Consider the following 18,820-nt stretch of genomic DNA (forward strand, 5'->3'; position numbering starts at 1 on the left):
TCTCGATGCTGCGTCACTTCAACTTCAACTGACTCGTCGTATCTGACAAATTGTTCTTCTCTTAGGCATTTTTGTTCAGGATTCATCAATCTTGAGATACTGTACCGACCACGGAGTATGCACTGAGGGGGCCTCGACTGGTCCTTGACCCGGAAGAGTCGAGACTGTTCTACCGTTTCTCTCTCCGCACCTGAACCAGCCATCTCAAGACGAATGAACGGATTTCCCGCTGTCAGCGCAGTTTAACTCGGCGCCTCAACGGTGTACCACAATCATGACGGACGTTTGCCGCAGGAGATCAGAATGATCATAATAATACGTATTACTCCGTGTAATACCGTAGCATACAGCATGTACATTGGACGCACTGCTGGGCTTCAAAAGACCCATACTGCGTATGCTAATCCACAATCGACCTGAAACCCTGAATAGATTTCTAACTTCTCCTGATTATGCTTAGTGAAGTCAAATCTGTGGATCAACCTTGATCTGGCCCAACCAGCCTGAGCCAATGGTGCACCCGGCCAAGAACCGAATCGACACCGTCCAAACTCAATCTGCGTCCCAGCGCCCAGGAATAGTCTTAGCTATTATTTCCTCACGGTAAGCGTAAAACACAACGACAGTGCCGCAACAAATGTCGGTAAAACTCCGGATATCCCCGCAGCATGCAAATCAATGCGAGCAAATAGCAATAAACCTAACCCTGTGGCAGTCTGCTAGATTGGTACTACAGTCCTACTACGTACAAATAGAGACCAGGCGCTGACTCGCAGGGGGTCGACCGGCTATCCTGGGCCGGGCAATCGGGGACCATGAAGGGAATCGCTTCCTATCAGTAATCATCGACTCTGCCGCTGGCTCCTTCAGACTTACCTGGTGTTCCATCCTGGTACGGTATAACTGGTATGTGGTATCACCCTTCTGATCTCTCGTCTGGCACTAACGGCGACTACGGAGTAGGGCCAGAGGATAGATACTGGGTCGCACCGGTTTAACTGATGAATCTCAAGAGTTGCCACGAACCATGAGGGGGCGAGGTGGATCCGCCACCTGCACTATCGTCCCAAAACGCACCGTCGTCCGAAGCCGGGTCATTGACGCCATGCCAATCCTTTTGGCTTTTGCCATAGAAATGTCTAGTCTGGGGTCCAGACTGTCTCCAGGTTAGATACCCCATAGATATTCATTACTGAGGAGGAGTAGTGACTACCGTACTCCATAGACCCCGCCTATTTGGGGCATAACACCGAACAGAAGCATGGCAGAATCGAGCGAGCCGGTTTTGTCGAGTCCTCATGAACCAGGATTCAACACAGACACTTTGACGGGCTCTGAGCTAGACAAAGTGAGGCGTCCCGTGGCATGGTTACGGTCGCTGAAGTAGGAGACATGCCTGGTCACCAGGGAATGTGACGTTAGGTTATTCTCCTTCGGACATGCTTCGACGACGTCGATGGAGAGATACAGAGTTGGTTCTCAGTATGCTCAAGTGCATACATGTATTATTTCTTCTTGGTATCTAGCACATACGACCACAGGGTGTGGAAAACAGGGCTTCCCGTCCGCTCAGCCGTACTTAAGCCACACGCCGGCCGGTTAGTAGTTGGGTGGGTGACCACCAGCGAATCCCGGCTGTTGTATGTTTTTGATCTTTTGAACATGGTTAATCTTATCCAGAGATGTATATCACAGTCTGTGACGTTATGCAGAATCAGCAGGTTTCAACAATGGCTCAGATGGTAAAGTTTGCCATCCGACCCTAAGCTACAGAGTGTTCTATACTCCAAAGAAGGTGCGGCACAAGCGATCCAAATATAAAAATAATGCCCTCCTTCATCTACAGTGAAATAAAATTTGAATTGACTGGGAACAGAAATAGAGTTCACAATTTTGGCGAAACATTAGTGAGTTATTATCGTAGACGAGCCGTTAGCCCTGTGTGAGTGTTATATATTGCCAGCGAGCTATATATAATAGCTTGGTTCCTATGTAGGCGGAGAGCCCCATTCGTGACAGGCAGTCATTGAATATTGTGATCATATTGCAGTTAGGAGCCTTGCACGGAATCGTCTCTACAGCAGAGAAGAATCTAACAACAGAAAAGAGCAACGATAGAGCAAGGCCTGCCTATACTCTACAGCAGGTTAAGGGCTGCTAAGTCCTGCTAAGTCAACGAAGCATTTTTATCTAATATAGCCTTTGCATTCGCATGATAGTATGGGAAAATCTAACTCAATAAGACAAAAACCCATATCAAGGCATCTCCCAACGTCAAGAAAAGTAAAGAAAAAATTACTCCTCAACCCTTCGATAGCCAAGTGTGTGGCCAGACGCGGTTGATCGAGCCTAATCTCTTCAAGTTTGATAGGCAGGAAGCGAAATTCCGGTGTGGGAAGGCGGTTTGTGGATGATACCTCTGAGAGAGCTTCGTTTACTAAAGGGATCAAAGTTTGTAATATCAGGTTTAACAGATGGAATGAAGTATTACTTACTGGCTATTATTCATAGATAATACAGTAGTCTATGTTTTAAACATAGGATTCTATACTACTCACAGCCTATTATCCCGCATAGGTAGAATAGAGTATTACTTACCAACCATTATTCCACATCAGTTCCATTGTATCCATATAATCAGGTTCAATAGACCGAATAGAGTATTACTTCCAGCAAGCGAGGAGATGATAGAAACAAGCCGAAGAAGTTCAGACAGATGAGCAGCACCCACAACACTGTAATCAATGGCTATGACGAAAAGAGCAGCGACAACGATATAAAGGCGAACAGCAACAGATCGAGGAAAGGCTCCAAACTCAGCATATTAGCACTCAAATATATCATCGAAGTAAAAGGAATCAGAAGGGACAAGAATTTGGTAACGGCGAAATTACCAGAGGAGCAGCACCCAGTCTGCGAGGATCCTTGGCTTTGCAACCTTACTCCTGATTATGTATATCCTGTTGTTCCATTCTCCACACTTTTACCGTCTTATCCCAGGAGGCAGACGCCAGCTGATTGCTATCTGCAGAGAAGCCGCATCTTGGACCTCCGCATTATGGCCACTGAAAATATGCGCTCTACTTCTAGTAATATCCCAAACCTTCACGGCCCTATCCCAAGATACAGATGCCAGGGAGTGACTATCAGGAGAGAAAGCCACAGCACTAACCTCGCGACAGGTTCCACAATTGAACCGTCCGGTCCCAAGAGCCAGATGCCAGCCACTGGCCGTCCAAAGCAAATGCTACTGCGCAGACCTCATCGGTATGGCCGTACAAGGTATGCGTGCATTTGGCTTTAGCAAGATCCCACGCACGTATAGATCTATCGCTCGAGGCTGACGCGAGTCGCAGGCTGTCTCCAGACCAAGAAACAGAGTTAACATCGTCCCCGTGCCCCTGAAGTACTAGTTCGCACTGCCAAGTAAAGCAGTTCCACACACGCACAGACTTGTTACAAGACGCAGATGCTAGTCGTCGACCATCAGGTGCCCAGGCAACGGCTTCAACCTGGCTAGTATGACCAAGGGTCTGTTCACATTCTCCGGATTTGGCATTCCAGATCCTCACTCTCATGTCTGAGAGGTAGATGTGAGCTGCTGACTATTTGGAGAGAACATCACCGCATTTACATTGCTGCTGTGTTTGAGAACCTTCTCGCATTTGCCTGCGCAAGCGGAAGCGGCGAAGCAGCCTGCACATTTGTCAACCATCCTATACTGTTCCTTCAGGAAGTTATGGGTATGTGAAGAGATCCGACTGTCCGTTTTCCAGTCTGAAAGGGTGATATCCTCAAGGCCGCGATCCATATTGAACCGATAGTAATGGCCCTCTTCATCGAACAAGGCTTCCACTTGGTCTGCAACCTTCTTGGAGCTGGTTGCCATCTTCTTCACCGCGTTGAGAATAGACATCCGCTTGTGTTTCACTGTGACCATGCCGCCGAGTCCCGTGCCGATGCTGAGTACTTGTAACTGTGAAGACCCGGGAAATTGTTCCCTTGCCTCAATGAGAATCCCGCATGGATTATTATATCCGAAACCAGCATCAATGAATTCGATCTCATCGCGCCCACACTTGGTGGACTTGAAGAATGTTGTCGCAGCAGATGCTGCCMTTGCAACTTGCCAATAGAGCAATCACGAAAGCTTGTTGTCCTGTCATAGGTACTGAATAAAGTTGACCGGGCATCGATACGTCCTTCGTTATCGCCAAAACGTCACTAATATATGTCAGTTACACTTTCTTTACACTATTCTTGACTGAAATTCCAGCCCAAAGAGACATACGTCCTAACGCAACCATCATATCGGAGAAGCTCCTCGCTATGTGGACAGGTCTCAAGAGTGGAAATGCCTTGCCTCCGCTGGGCAGCACAGTCTTCTTCGACGCAGTACTTTCGTATGACATGTTTCATAGCGGACTCCAGTGCTGTCGCAGAGGAAGCACCCCAGGGAGAGCCAGGGAAAGAAACTGTGTGTTTAGCGGTGAAGGCCTTCTCGGCGACTTCTTTGTACGCTGTGGTGCATTCGTCCACCGTCATTTTAAGTCTTCCAGGCATGATCGCAATTATTCTGCCAGCGTCTCTGCCATAAATACAGTCTCTGCTGCCACTTCATAAGCCGTGGTTTTGCTTTGCATATTCCGTACGGTACTATCTAACCCTTGATTAGGTATCATTTCAGCCAGTATACAACCCATTCGCATCCCTTCTCATCATCCACATCGGGTACGGATCGTCCATATCAGTCCACAAGAAAAAAAGCGAAAAAACAGAGACCTTCATCGTCCCATCAAAGCCAGTGGCCTCCCGTTCCCACTCATCAATCTCCGGCCAAGGCTCAACGGCCTTCACCCACCACTTTCTTAAATACTCCCCCGCGCCCTCTCTGATGAGTTTCGTATCAGCGTTTTCTAAGGCCTGACACACCTCCTCGTCGACGACAAGACACACGTGGCGCTGCGTAGAGTAGCCCCAGTTATAGTTCTCTCTTCCTCTACCGCTGGCGTAGTCGTCGATCCAGGATTCGTAGTGGGATCGCACGCCGTGGAGCGAGATGCCATTGAGCTGGGTGCGGTCTTCGATGATGATGGGGCGGTGTTTGGCGCAGATCAGCTGGTAGCCATTTTTGAGTTCTTCGGGGGGTCCGGCATAGGAGTCTTTAGACGTTGCATATTCGTGGAGGATTTCCCGTTTTATGAGGGAGTTTGTTAGTTCGATGATTCGGGGAAATTGGCGGTAGGATTGAGGGCTGTATGTGGTGCGGTAAATCACGAAACCCCAGGATGGTGCTTTAGGGAGTCGAAGCCAATCTATGAGACGTCGGGAAGGAGTGGGCACCATGTTCTTTGTAATTAAATATAGGGAGATAGGAATCGGAAGAAAGCAATTCCCTAGACCGGGCAATTAATGAAGCCTAGAATAGGAGGGAGGGTTTGGATTGGAAATTGAGCGGATACTTATACTTTCCGTCCGCCTTGCCAAGAGACTTGGCACGATGCCAAGGTAGGTCTATTCCACCACGCACTGTTAATGCTAATATTTATAATCCAATCTAGATCATCCTGGTGTATGGTTGTATTCATGTCCCTTAAAGTGCGAAGAGCCTCGTGTACCTGCACTGCTGTAAGTCCTGTCCGCGTTGCCCAGTACCTGTCCATTGCCGTGGCCCATCTGTCGACCCAGTTATGAGTATAAAGGCCTACTTGATGGAAATAGTCCCTGACCCATATACTCCACCACTCTTGTGCATACTCTCTGCAGTTGCTGAGGTCCGCCCACCTATTATTGGCTAGGCCTAATCCTGAACGAACTTCATTTAGCGAGCTTGCCATGTGGGAGTTGACGGCAGGATGGTTCAAGTAATGGATAACCGCAACGGCCGCTCGCATTAGTGTAGTAATATGTTTAACAGGGGGATGCCGTCTAATTCCACCTCACCAATTGAGAATGGCAGTCCGCTCTGCTCGGCTTCTGCCTGTTCCCTACTTGAACTGCGTCGGTCTTGGTCCAGGCAATGGACCCATCCAACGTGGTCCACATATTGAGGGATTTAATGTCGTTCAGCGAGCTACGACGAATTCCCCTGAGGACGCTAGGAGAAGCGAGGCAGTAGCAAGTACCGGGTGCCTTCGTCGCTCCTCCAGTAACCGGCTCTGGCGGATGCATCTCATATGCCAAGAGAAGCGAGGTAGTAGGCTGCTATCATTTCTTAGTCGCTCTAAGGACATCCCTCGTATAGCTACCCGTCGGGCTGCTGGTGGTATGATTGTGCTCGTTTCCGAATGCAAAACCGACTCATGATCCCAGCAACATCTTCCACATGCTCATGCATTCTGGGAAGACCTTATTTCGCTTACTGATGGTCTTACTGGAGTAGGTTTAAACGCCAACAGGCTTGGCAATCGGTAGTGTTTGCCAAGGAACAAGTGTTCGTTAGATCGCAGTAAGGCCAAGTTCAACACAGTCCGTTGCTTGGCTGTCTCACGTCCGGCCCTATGAGCGTCGGGGAATCAAGAAGTCAGGGGTAAAAAAACACTCTGAGAGAGATGAACTTATCAATCCAGTGAAAACTTTGCTGCGGTAGAGTCTGCCATTGATTGCGGGTTCACTTTTGAGATTACTACTGTCTTTCCGTTCCGGCCATCCCCAGTGATCGTCCGCGTAGTCGAGAACGCAGGGAATCTATGCTCAAGAGAACCCCTTGACCCTGATTGTAGTGCTTAGCAAGGAAGACATTTTTTCTCTTGAAGTTGGGCGTATTTGCTGAAGATGAGGTTGATCGGAATCAATCGGTTAGGGTTTCAGACCCTGTCGCTCTGTTTGTTGATCCTCCACATTCTGCTGATATCCACGGCACGGGCCGATCACAGCCATCTGCATCATCGTCATCATCATGATCGTCGGAACAACGAAGCTCAATCAATGCGCAACGACTCTGATGATTCCGTGACCATGGTCAAGAATGCTCTGGCAGTTCTGGCTCAAGTCAACAAGAACCGCGTGGAGAATCCCAATTTCAACCAATACGCTTTCCGGGAGCCTCGCCAGAAAAAGGTATAGATCCTTCGAGTCAGCGAGGCATTTGTGACAAAGGACTCATGCTCAGCAGGCATCGATTGCGACGGCTCCACCGCTAGACTATAGTTCTGAAGCGGTAGAGAATGCCCGTCTTCGGAAACGCGATGCTCCCTCTGCCACGACCCGTGGCAACAGAGCTTATACTATCCCACCCGAGCTAGCTAGAGCGGCTAAGGTTGTTGCAGAATCTGCCGATAACACGCCTAGTGGAAATCACAGCAATGTAGCTGTTGATATTCGCCGCAAATACGGTCAAGGAAAGCGACAGACTAATACCCCGCCCCAGGCTCTTGTTCAGTCGAATGGCCTTTATGACTTCCAGTCTTTCGCCGAAAATGTGAATGTGTCGCTGGTTGACCAACAGAGTAACTTGGGACTTCAAAAGCGCGCCCCTTCTCTGTATTGGATGCCGCACATGGAAAAGAATGGCCATAGTCCATTCGCCCCGACCGGCTACAAGGTATTTCGACGCTCCTCCACAGTTTCTTCGCAGTCGCAAATACTAAGACAATAAACTAGATTTGGAGAAATGTTCKCGACTACGGAGCCAAGGGTGACGGGGTCACAGACGACACGGAGCCTATCAACCGAGCAATTTCAGACGGAGGGCGCTGCGGTGCCGACTGCGGCTCGAGCACCAGGTACCCTGCAGTAATCTGGTTTCTAGGAGGCACGTACCTGGTTAGCTCGGCTATTATTCAATATTATAATACCCAGTTCATAGGTGATGTAAGTCCCACGCACAGTCCTTCGGTAAGCATTTCTAACGGCTGCTAGCCACTGAACGTGCCCACGATCCTGGCTGCATCGAGCTTCGTTGGGCTGGGTGTTATTACTTCAGATCCCTATGTGAGCGACAATGGGCAATGGTATGTCAACCAGAACAACTTTCTGCGCAGCATCAAAAACTTCAAGATCGATATTCGGCCAACGGATCCGTCCGCCTATGTATGCGCAATTCACTGGCAGGTGGCGCAAGGAACTTCGCTGGAAAATATTGAGTCCACTTCCGACATCGAAAGAGAAAGTGCTCAACGGTCTCTCTTGCTTGTCCACATGCACACTGATCCGTGTCTGCCACGTTGATCCGATGGAGATATCCATTTAGTCTTGTCATGCCAGTCCGGAGTTGAGCCAACACGCTTGCTTCTTTCCACGATAAGCGATCATACTGTAACCAAGCCCCATAAGGGGTCCCTTTTTTGGTGTTAGGAACCGTTCGTAGAGCTGCGCTAACTGGCCAGTTACATACCTTTCCACGGCGCGCTCGTTGAAAGCCCGAAGTTTCCCCTTCTACGTTATTTCTAACCGGCGCTGGCGACTCTTGAAACTGCGTACCAACCATATATTCGCCTCCATGACCAGGAATTGGCCGGCCCTGCGTCCACTGCATCGGACTGTACGGCGGCATACTTTGTGGCGCAAATCCTTGGAGAAGCTGTGGGCCATCATATCCGCCAAACGTGGAGGCAACGTGAGCGAGATGCATGGACATGGTGCCATCGCTGGTAATGCGAGAAGGGACAAACTGCTGAGTACCAGGGTATTTATGATGCTCAAACCCTGGTGGCCGGTTCAGAGTCCACAATCTGATAGACAAAATCGATCTATACCGAGTGGTGGACGGGTTGCAGCCATGTTCAACATATCTAGAGTGGCATGAGAGACTGTGACTGGGTTTGCGTGACCCTGCGGCGGCTCGGGAGAGTCGGGACGCTGTGCCATCGGGGGTAGCAGGCTTCCGAAAAGATTTAGTGCGGAAGTATGCATTGGCGGCACACACGGCGGACAGCTGCCGCCTTGATAGTACAGGCCCCGAGATGGGGGATCCTGGGGAGCTGCACCTGGATGTGTGGACCCCTCGTTTCCTCCCATGGCCTCAGAAAAAGGCCTCTTGCGTCTTTGAAGGGTGGCCTCATCTATGGAAGCAAAGCTGCCATGATCCGACGGAGCTGGTGTCATCACGAGATGTTCCTCCCGTAGTAACGTTTCCTTTTCTACACTTATCCGGTCTTTAGGCGGGGTAGAAAGAGACTCTTGACTCGCATGGGAGCTAGAGCTAAACATTTGAAGGTGATGTGGTAAGGTATCGTGAGATATGTTGCCGCCGGAGCTCTCTCAACGAGAAGCGGCGCACGGATTCAGCACCACAGGAGGAGTGTTGATAAATGTTCACTCACGTGATCGGTTACAGCAATATATTCAGAGTTCAAAGGACTCAATCGACTCAACTCAATTCAACTACGAAATACTAGGCAACGTACACTCGTTTAATAGACCTCAAACAAGCAAGATCGGCCCGAAAAGTCCCTCGTATTCATCCCACTCTTTTAGAGATCTCCTGTATCGGACTAAGACCTCCTTCGGAGTGGCGACGACACCGTCACCAGGGTGGCAAAGGGAGCTTTTTCGTGAGGTTTTACTTGTGTTCATACCTGAGGCACCAGCCACAGGAACAAGGTGATTAAGCACACTTCATGACCTTGCACCGAGCTGATTGCTGTTAGTATCGGTAKGTGGTCGCCTCTCGACTCCTTGTTTGAAAACTTACCTACTCGAGTCTTGCCCGATGGCTAGGACAGACGGTGTATTTTGTTGTCTTTGTCGGGGTTATCATTATGATTTTGTCGCACTCCTCCCACCACGTTTTCGCGAAAGGTGCTCCACAAGTTCTGTAGGTTCGAATGCCGACATAATTTTGCACTCCTGTGCCGTTGTAAATCCTTTCGGTACAGTTGGCCCAGGAAGTAACGTGCATTATCACATTGCCAGTGCATTCGCCAGAGTTACACATCTCGACTACGGGTAGTGCAGCGAATGGCGTTGGTGAATGTATGACTGTGATTTTTGTCCTGGATGAGATATTTAGATGCTATTCAAAGAATCGTAGGATGGGAAAACACTTACTTCGGAGTGATGGTAAGGGTGGTCTGGACCAAGTTAAGCACTGCTCTCAAAGCCCTTTATAGTGTGTGCAGACGAGGCTTGTGCATCTGATAGCCTTGGGCCCCTCCATGCTGGCAAAAGACTGATGGACTGACATCCAATGAACACCGCCACGCCGCTGCAGTCAGTAATAGTGACTAAACAACCGGGTGCCATTCTGTGGCACCAGGGCTGTGCAATGCAACCTCAGCTGGGGCGGACGGAGTCGAATATGCGGCGTTGAGGCTATACCGGTACTTTGCAGATGTGACGGAGGCCAGCGGAGGAATCAGAGACGAAAGGCGCTGAGACAGAGGGAGACCTAGAGGGCTTCGTGGCATGGTGCACAGTCACATTCATACGGAAGGAGTAGGTTGATCGACACGAAATCAAACGATTTCGCTGCGGCCTGCATAAATTCAGTGGTTCTGCTCCTGGGCGACAGGCATTACAAGCTGGGTGTCGGGTCGAGCGGCGTCTCCGGTAAAATGAAAGGGCCAGTGCGTTAGGCTGAAAGCCAAGGCGCAGTGGTCGGTGGGAGCCAGAGTGAAAGAAAGGGATTGTACACGTCAGTTGAGATACATCTTTGACCACTCACATTGATATACCAAGCACCAGAATTTGCCTCGTGCATAGATTAGCTGGCCGGATGCAACCCACCCACTTTACAAAAACGAACATTGATAAATCAAAGTCAGCGGTACGCAAATAAGACTTTCCTTTTAAGATCAATGTGTATACTGTGGTAGGTTAGATATTGTGAAGGATGGCAATCTTTGCCATTTGAGGTGCATTGGCATATTCGTGACCTCTTGTTGCCTTAATTCCCGCCAGCTACTGTGCACCTCTTCTAAAAGATCCTTGGCACTCGACCAATTGCAATGTATTGCTAGGGTCTTAGCCAAAGCTAAGCGTGCTGGGTTGGACAAATCTATTAACATAAAACGTTGCCAGCAAGCGACGTGCTTAAATAGGCCCTTAACCCACCAGATAGGTCTCCCAGATAAGTGCTCATTCCTCTTCCAATATCAAAACCCACCCCAGTTTTAACTATTCTTCAAGAGTCAAAGCCACGATGCCGCAATGCTTTAGTGACGCGAATGGCCAGTGGTGGATTACAGAGTCCGTATGGCTGACATCCGCCGCCGACATCCTCGCTGCTTCTGCAGCAATTCAATCGGGAGAGCCGGGGCCGTACGGGTGCCAAAATCAAAACGGCGTGCTGTCTTATTTTAAAAATCAGACACGACGCGCAACTGATAGCGATGTCAATCAAGCCCTCAGTACGAGGAATCGGGAACAACGAATTCAAATGCTCTTTGGAAGCGACGAGTCAAATACCACTTTCGATGATATTCTGTCTAGACGAAGCCGCTAGTTTACTATGCAATCGACGAAGAAGGATATCTGTTTATTAGCGCTACTCCCAGGCTATCAGTTGCAGAGATTCAAGGAATTTGAGGGAGTATCCATCTTCACTGCAACACTTAAAGACGGCTTTGATCACATGCATTTTAACTTGGCATTGCCCTCCAATTAAGAACATGAGCCGATCATTATTTCGATCTCTGTTTTTCGCCTTTGAACCAGTCCATTTTAGGAGAAGATCTGATATAGTTGTTGGAGATTTCTTTACGCCTTATTCGATGTGTGTTTGCAATGTCTACTATTTGTGCACGGCACCCACCCGGGTATTGACCGCGTTCAAGCCACACGCCAGCCGGTTAGTAGTTGGGTGGGTGACCACCAGCGAATTCCGGCTGCAGTATGTTTTTATTTCTGTCTTTTTGCTTCTTGAATTTTTCATTCTAAATCAAATTGCGCTGTGGTGATAAGTGTAAGAAGTGTTAGAGTAGGGTTCTGTAATTGACGTTGAGTTGTTGACGGTGCGGAATGCCAGTTTTGACAGCTATATATATATGAGCGCTACGTGTGTGAAGCAATCCCCAGCGGAGGATAGCCAGTTTAGCAACAAAAGGTGGTCACCTTGGCTACGTTGACGCGGCTGATAGAGGGACACGAGGGGTGCAAATGAGGTGGACGTCCTTGCCTTGCTTTTAAGGTCTTACAGAATGTCCTCATCATCCGAAGCCGCGAGAAAGCCGGGAACCCGACAAGGCCCACCACAAGGGCCCAGACCAGGACTTTGGCCAAAAGCTGTCATATGCCTACGGACCTGCGCACTTCATCCCCCAAAACAAGATCTTACAGCCAGGAGGAGGAGAGTTTATTGAAGACGATCATAAAGGAAATGGGGTCTCTCGAGTCTGCCACGCTGGAGTTTGGGGGGGGGGGGGGGGGGGGGGAGGAGGAAAACGAAGGTAATTCCGAAAGTGCTATAGTGGATGAATCCGAGATTGACTGGGACTTTATTGTTGATGCCATGGATTGGGAGGCTGTTTGAGCATGTTCGATATTCCCGGTCGGTTCGAGTTTACTTCTCTCACCTCAACAATTTTGATCAACTCGCCTCTGTCAAGACAGATATGAACCCCTACTCCTCTTCGCCAGCAGAGCAATGTCTGGGCGTTACCATCGCTTATCGGATTCGTTCCCTCTTCTAGCGAACGAAGTGTTCAGTGCTGTCTCCTTGGGACCATCTCGATGGGGAGCTCAAGATTGTCTATAGTCGATTCCCTACTGTATCTCAGACCGCGGGACGATCTTTCGACTGAACCCTATCTTCCAATATTTTGAAAGCGAGGATGTCTCAGGAAGCTGATGCTTATATCCAATCGTGTGAAATGCTGTCAAGCTGGAATAAGGAGCTACAGTAGTTGAAATATAGCCTTGCGGAATTTTGGATCCGCGTGCCATCGATAAACGAGGCTTCTTGTGGTACCAAGCCGCAGATTTTCCTAAGGCAGATATCCGAACTATCTAACAATATAAATCTATGCCTTTAGGGGCTTTGTTATCAAAGTATTACTACGTATCAGACCATGACTTGTACCGCAGTGGTTCTTGGATTCGCCTTAATAGAGAAGGTATACCTAGGCGACATTAGAAGAATATAAATGAGGTTTTAACAAGAGGCCACCAACTTAGTCTCTTCAAACCAAGCGAAGGAGTTCGAGATGGGCCGTGTTCTGTGAAAGACTCGAGTGCCACCCGATTCCGCGTCGCCTATATGTTCTCTGTTCTGAATCATCCTTCTCGAGAAGTAACCCGCAGCAGTGACTTGAACCCGTCAGGGGCAAGAAAAACAATTTCGTATGTGAGCCTGTTATACAATCATAGCGGCACACACCTCGCTCGCAGTCTGAATCATAATTTGAAGGTAAGCAGAACTTGTATCTGGGAATTGTTGGATCTTGCCCTGTATCATCCTTCGCCCGACGGGGTTTATGATACGGTTCAGGCCATTCTGAAACGACGCATTCATACAACTGCCCCTCAATCATCAGAACTTCCAATCCGTTCTTGTCCCTGTGTACTTTCTTTAGGATGATGAATGAATTATCACGAACAGATATCTGTCTGCAACAAAGTTCAACAGGGCTAACAGTGGAGGCCCAAGACCATGATGCTGCGCTTTTCTGCACTGGCACTTGCATGGGGTGCTCGCAGGGGGTCCATAGGAGTCCGTTAGCTAAATCACATCCCCATATGCCTGATAGATAAGGCCCGGGCATGAACAGTGAAGCTAGTCGCGCAAGTCCAGCAATAGCCGAGAGCTTGTCCCTCGGATACGTCAACTTCAGCGTCGAGTAGTGAGCAACAATATCACACCATGACCGCAGAAACATAGAGACTGCGTTATCTTGAACCCATGACTCTCCAGATTTCAACATTGCAGTTTCTAAGTTGCGTAATGAATTTATGAATAACGTCGCTGGTCGATAGCCGTTATAGCCCAGTGATTCACACGCATTTCCATTTTCGGCCCAGAAGAAGCTCCTGCATTCCCAATATATTTGTGTTGGCGTGAAGTATATAGTACGTGGGGAAAGCATCCGCTCCTGCATAACCCAGGCTCGATTTGACAGTGTACTTTGGCAAACATCACGTTCGAATTCCTCTGCAAAGTCAAACAATGGGAGACGAAAGAGTAACATATCTGTGCTGGTTGAGGGCAGGTAGTTGCAAGATTGTGTCGCTATAAAAGTCGATTTCCGTAGCGAAGTGAATGACTTTCCACAATCATCATTTGCTGCCGCAGAAATTGTGACGTAAGACTGTGCGTAGATAAGACCCATTGTTTGCAATTCACTTTCCCAATCTGCCTCATTATTCTTGGCCTGGGTGATACAGAGAGCATCAACCCACAGATATGGGATATCCAAATGACGCGTGATACATATAGCATCTTGAATTGCTGGGCACAAGCTTGAAATACTCAGTCCCTGTTCTAACTGTGACAAATTCTCCCTAGTCGCACATAACTGTGGGTACGAGCCCCAGCAGTAACTGAGTGTCGCGTATTTTGGGCAGCCAGTAACCTCCATTACTCTGACTTTGGTATTATCATTCATTGTGACGTCCACAAGCCGCCTTGGTCTTCCGGAGCTCCTGAATTTCTCTTCATGCATCTTCATAAGCTCTGTAGAGAGGTCGAGAGAGCAGTGAAGATGGTGCGTATGACATGTTTGCAATAACTGTTTAAGGCAATGGATATTCCGCTGAGTTATTGCGCAACTGTCGACCAAATGTGCAACTGGGACGCCGGCTCTCTCCGCGTTGGACCCTGAAATCAAGGCAAAGACATACATAGTCAGCCACGATTGACAAAGATTCCTCTAGCTCCCCAGAACATGTATACCTTTTACCGTGAACATATCCAGTCGCGCCCCACTGATGGAAAAAGCCAATGTGCGACTGACGTCCATCCCGATTGTAATAGCTACCTTTCCCATCGTTTGCCGATTCTTTGCTGAGAAGTTGCCGCCCTCGTACTCCCCTCGCTGTGCCTGAATTAGTCCAGATTTCAATCTTATGGGACCAGAGTTATCCTCGATAACAAAACGATGGTATTTCCATGCACTCCTGGTTTTATCCGCTGCTTGGATAATTAGATAGCACAGGGCACAAGTCAAAGAGTTTTGACGAAGAGCAGCGAATGTGGACTGATGTATATATCCCTCATCGCTTTTGAGATCACTTAGGTTGATATTTTGGCAGCATATACATAACGACTTGCCCGCAACCTGTGCGATTGACTCCGCCATTTCTTAAGGGTATATACAAGATTATATGGTAAAGATATATGGTAAAGATATATGGTAAAGATATATGGTAAAGATATATGGTAAAGATATATGGTAAAGATATATGGTAAAGATGGTAAACGGAAATCGAGGAAATAAATACTCTTACATATACGACTAAGAGGAGGGCACTGCCTTCCTACTTTCAGCCGCATGTGTAAGCCTCCTTCGTAACTATCACCAATCTCCAGTCACCATGTGGCCATCCTTAGGCAGATAGCCGTGTGAAAGAAAAGGGGGTGTCACAAGACATACTCCAACTAACGTAATTCCCAACCGAGCCGCCAACCCGACTGAGCCACCACTTTCCCATTCGATTCCAACGCGTCCAACTCCAACCTATCCAAACAGCTACTATGCCACCAAAATTGCATCGAACCTCTGGAGATTTAGTAGAGCAAAAGGGAAGGATCCAATTTAGCAATATCTGCTTTGAAAAAAAAGGAAATTTCAAATATCCACCGCGCTGCAGTGATATTTAATTTTCCTAGATCTACCCTTCTTAAACAGCTTAATAGATGTCAATATTAAACTAAGCAACACACTAATAGCCATGTGCCGACGATCAAGTACCCCATCCGCAATACACTAGATCCACCACCAGAATATCCCCCAAACAACTACCCTCCACATGACCCTTGTAACATGTGGCATCACTCCATTCCGAGCAAGTCAACTTACCCACCTCGGCATCGTCACTGGCACTTTGCCACTCCGCCGTCGCTATAAGCACACGTATCTCCAAACACAGTGATGCCCGTCAAACTATCCGGCATCCCATTCGTATTGGCATTGGCCTCCCAATCCACAGACGCCTTGCACACGTCGCACTTTTCGTCCGAGTAGGACTCATGTCCTTGATTCTGCATCACCGGCCCCGTCGCCGAATCCGGATTGCTGTCGTCCTCAAAGTACAAGATGTCATAGCGGGGTTAGCCTCCTGCGGAGTCTGTGGGCGGGCTTTTCACTGAACTGGTTGTTGGCGTGGCGGTAGTGCTGCTCGAGGTACCCGGGTTCGTTGCGATGCTATACGGGGAGGTCGGCGTATATCTGCCTCCGACAGCGACGGGCACGCCGGCGCCGAACACCGGATCGTTGGTGACAGTTGGATTGGATGAGGCCCATGCGCTGGCGCTGGCACCGCTGGTGCCAGTGCCACTGAAGAAGATGCCGTCAGTTGCGATGGCTATGGTTGGGATCGCCGTACAACTTGACGAGATTGAGGTTGTGGTTGTCGTCGTCGTCATCGTCGTCGTCGAGGAGGTTGTTGAGGTGGTACTCGTGGACTCGGGCTCCTGCGGTTGGCTGCCTTCCTCACTGCCACCACTACTACCATCGTCCTCCTCGTCGTTGTTGTTATTGTCCAGGCCCGGTGGCTCGGGAGTGTCCGGCTTGGGCCACGGAGAGCTGTTGCCAATACTGATGCTGGGGCTATCGATGCAAGTCTTGTTAGTAAAAATCTTCGACTGGGTAGTCTGACGTCAAAAACATACGTCTTCGGGGGCTAGTCACATAGTAACCAGCAGTTGGACGAACTGCTGCCTGGGCTGCTATCATCATCCGAGTTAGAACGCGGGGGAGGTCCTTTGATGGGCAGCGGGATGATAATGCCAGAGATATTTTGCGAGCTGCCATCATCATCATCCGTGTATTCGAAGGGGGATAAGATGATGGCAGAGTTGTTGAACTGAATGCTCACACTGGTGCTGGTAGGTGCATTCGAGATGGATAGAGTTCCGGAGATGGTGATAAGATCCACTGTGAGGGTCGGTGTTTCTGCCGCTGGTGGCGTGATGGTCTTGGGGACGCCTTTAATTAGGGAGGTGATGACAGGCGCCTGCATGGGAGGAAGTATCACTGGCGGCAGGACAATGACGCAGGGGAACCAACACGAGGCACTCGGAGTACTCAATCCCCACCACCAGTCGGCCAAAGTGATGGTCTGGCTGGGCTGAGGTGTTTCACTACCAGTTGCGCCGTCTGCGAGCAACAGCCATGCGTTTATTGTTGACCAGTACGGATGACTTGTAGCGTCGGTGTTTTCGGCCGCCAGCGCTGGGGAGTAATTAGTTCCGTAAGGGCTGACCATCTCGGTTGCGCCGATTGTAATGAGATTGTAGAGCCAAATATCACAGCTGAGGTACGTGGATACCAATCGTTGCTGGCAGTTTTGTGCATCCACACAAGCCTCCGCCGGATCATGGTCCTGATACCAACTGTACAGCCCTGCGCCAGCGATCTGCACGTTGGAGGAGACCATCCGAAGAGCCCACGAGACTGCACAGCTGTTCTCATCGTCTGAGTTGCAGTTGGTGAAGTTGGGGCCTGCGTTGAACATGCCGACAGCATTATCAAACGGAGCGGGTGCAGAGGGGACGGGAGGATAGTATGGACTCTCAGTTTGGATCATCCCCATGAAGATGTTCTCCGCTTCATAGAGCTCGTACTGATAGAGCACATTGTGCTCGGACGCGGTTGCATACAGCCACGTTGGGCCCTTACTTTCGATCAGTATGCCTATTTTGGTTTGTTAGTGGGGATAGATCATCAGATGTTGATTCAACTTCTCACCTCGTGCAGAATAAACATCGGCCATTGTGTTAGCTGCATCGTCCATGTCATGGTCCGCTGTCCAAGCCCACACGTTTTCCAGGTACGCTGAAGGTAACGATGTCAAATGCAGAAGCATGGAAGCCGCGATACAGCCGGAATTGATATTCGGCGTGGATTTGGTGGGACACTGGGACACCTGCAGTTCGTTTCCCAAGGCTCCGCCAACTCGGAAATGAGAATCTGTATATCAGACCGTCAGTTTACTTTCCAGGTAGGCGACAGCCAAAGAATAATAGGTCTCACCCCACATGGCTGCGCTACCAGGAGAAGATGCCTGGATATTCCACTCCATAAGCACAGCGCCAGCCGTGCCACCCTTGGTAGCGAAGAGCATATCCTGAATCTCCACCGATTCAACATCTCCCACGTTACCGACCTGTACCATCACCCGGGGCGACGTCATATCCCCGAAGTTATCCCCAGAAGCCATGATTTGACTCCATACCTCGCCAACGATCTTTGTACCTTCGGGTATGACCACAGTATCAGTCACTATATATACGTACCGGCTGGGAAGAAGATGATAACATCTTGGCCCTTATGATCATCCAGAGTGCTCTGGATAGCATGGGTGTCGTCCGTTGAACCATCACCAGCAGCTCCAGCATAGGTCTTCACATTCACCACCTCGGCTGCAGTGTAGCTTTCATATTGGGGCTTCGAGACTGCAAAGTATCCCCCGTCATTTCCGCGAAGCTGCGCGGTATTAGGACGGAGAGGGGTCACATTAGAGCCATTAAAAACCTCTAAGCCGTTTACAGACTCGGCTATCCAAGCCATCTGGATAGATCCAACCTAACTTAGCCACAGTAGGAAATATCCCGAACCCTAGGAGATTAGAGACGTTCCTGACGAGTAAATTCCACCAGTAGCAGACAGATCCAATGTTGCGCTTGGCAATCAGCCTGAACCGCTTTGAACCTTCTGGACCACAATTTTATATTTCATCCCGTTGCTTCCGGCACGAGCTGCGACGCAACTATCCCCTGTCT

The 18,820-nt window shown here is 49.2% G+C and overlaps 5 protein-coding genes and 1 non-coding gene across 6 annotated transcripts; 2 read left to right on the forward strand and 4 right to left on the reverse strand.

Moving 5' to 3' along the window:
• Positions 1 to 1,527: 1,527 nt before the first annotated feature.
• Positions 1,528 to 1,647, forward strand: Asppvi_r0002. Its single transcript, XR_006253290.1, has one exon. It is a non-coding gene; the product is annotated as a 5S ribosomal RNA (ribosomal RNA).
• A 1,927-nt stretch (positions 1,648 to 3,574) lies between these two features.
• Positions 3,575 to 4,563, reverse strand: Asppvi_003414 (uncharacterized protein; the record flags this gene model as incomplete). Its single annotated transcript, XM_043299379.1, has 3 exons — positions 3,575 to 4,125; positions 4,187 to 4,224; positions 4,292 to 4,563. The coding sequence occupies 3 exons, from the start codon at positions 4,561 to 4,563 to the stop codon at positions 3,575 to 3,577; spliced, it is 861 nt and encodes a 286-aa protein (XP_043155314.1).
• Positions 4,564 to 4,683: 120 nt separating this feature from the next.
• On the reverse strand, positions 4,684 to 5,346 carry Asppvi_003415 (uncharacterized protein; the record flags this gene model as incomplete). Its single annotated transcript, XM_043299380.1, has 1 exon — positions 4,684 to 5,346. The coding sequence occupies one exon, from the start codon at positions 5,344 to 5,346 to the stop codon at positions 4,684 to 4,686; it is 663 nt and encodes a 220-aa protein (XP_043155315.1).
• A 1,581-nt stretch (positions 5,347 to 6,927) lies between these two features.
• Asppvi_003416 (uncharacterized protein) lies at positions 6,928 to 8,169 on the forward strand (the record flags this gene model as incomplete). Its single annotated transcript, XM_043299381.1, has 4 exons — positions 6,928 to 7,059; positions 7,115 to 7,543; positions 7,636 to 7,812; positions 7,861 to 8,169. 4 exons carry the CDS (start codon positions 6,928 to 6,930, stop codon positions 8,167 to 8,169), a joined length of 1,047 nt encoding a protein of 348 aa, XP_043155316.1.
• Positions 8,170 to 8,196: 27 nt separating this feature from the next.
• On the reverse strand, positions 8,197 to 9,045 carry Asppvi_003417 (uncharacterized protein; the record flags this gene model as incomplete). The annotated part of the gene is given in 3 exon segments (XM_043299382.1): positions 8,197 to 8,319; positions 8,336 to 8,646; positions 8,697 to 9,045. 3 exon segments carry the CDS (start codon positions 9,043 to 9,045, stop codon positions 8,197 to 8,199), a joined length of 783 nt encoding a protein of 260 aa, XP_043155317.1.
• Positions 9,046 to 16,147: 7,102 nt separating this feature from the next.
• Positions 16,148 to 18,608, reverse strand: Asppvi_003418 (uncharacterized protein; the record flags this gene model as incomplete). The annotated part of the gene is made up of 5 exons (XM_043299383.1): positions 16,148 to 16,646; positions 16,736 to 17,732; positions 17,787 to 18,008; positions 18,072 to 18,293; positions 18,335 to 18,608. 5 exons carry the CDS (start codon positions 18,606 to 18,608, stop codon positions 16,148 to 16,150), a joined length of 2,214 nt encoding a protein of 737 aa, XP_043155318.1.
• Positions 18,609 to 18,820: the final 212 nt, after the last annotated feature.

Source organism: Aspergillus pseudoviridinutans, assembly GCF_018340605.1.
Source record: "Aspergillus pseudoviridinutans IFM 55266 DNA, scaffold_2, whole genome shotgun sequence".
Classification (NCBI taxonomy): domain Eukaryota; kingdom Fungi; phylum Ascomycota; class Eurotiomycetes; order Eurotiales; family Aspergillaceae; genus Aspergillus; species Aspergillus pseudoviridinutans.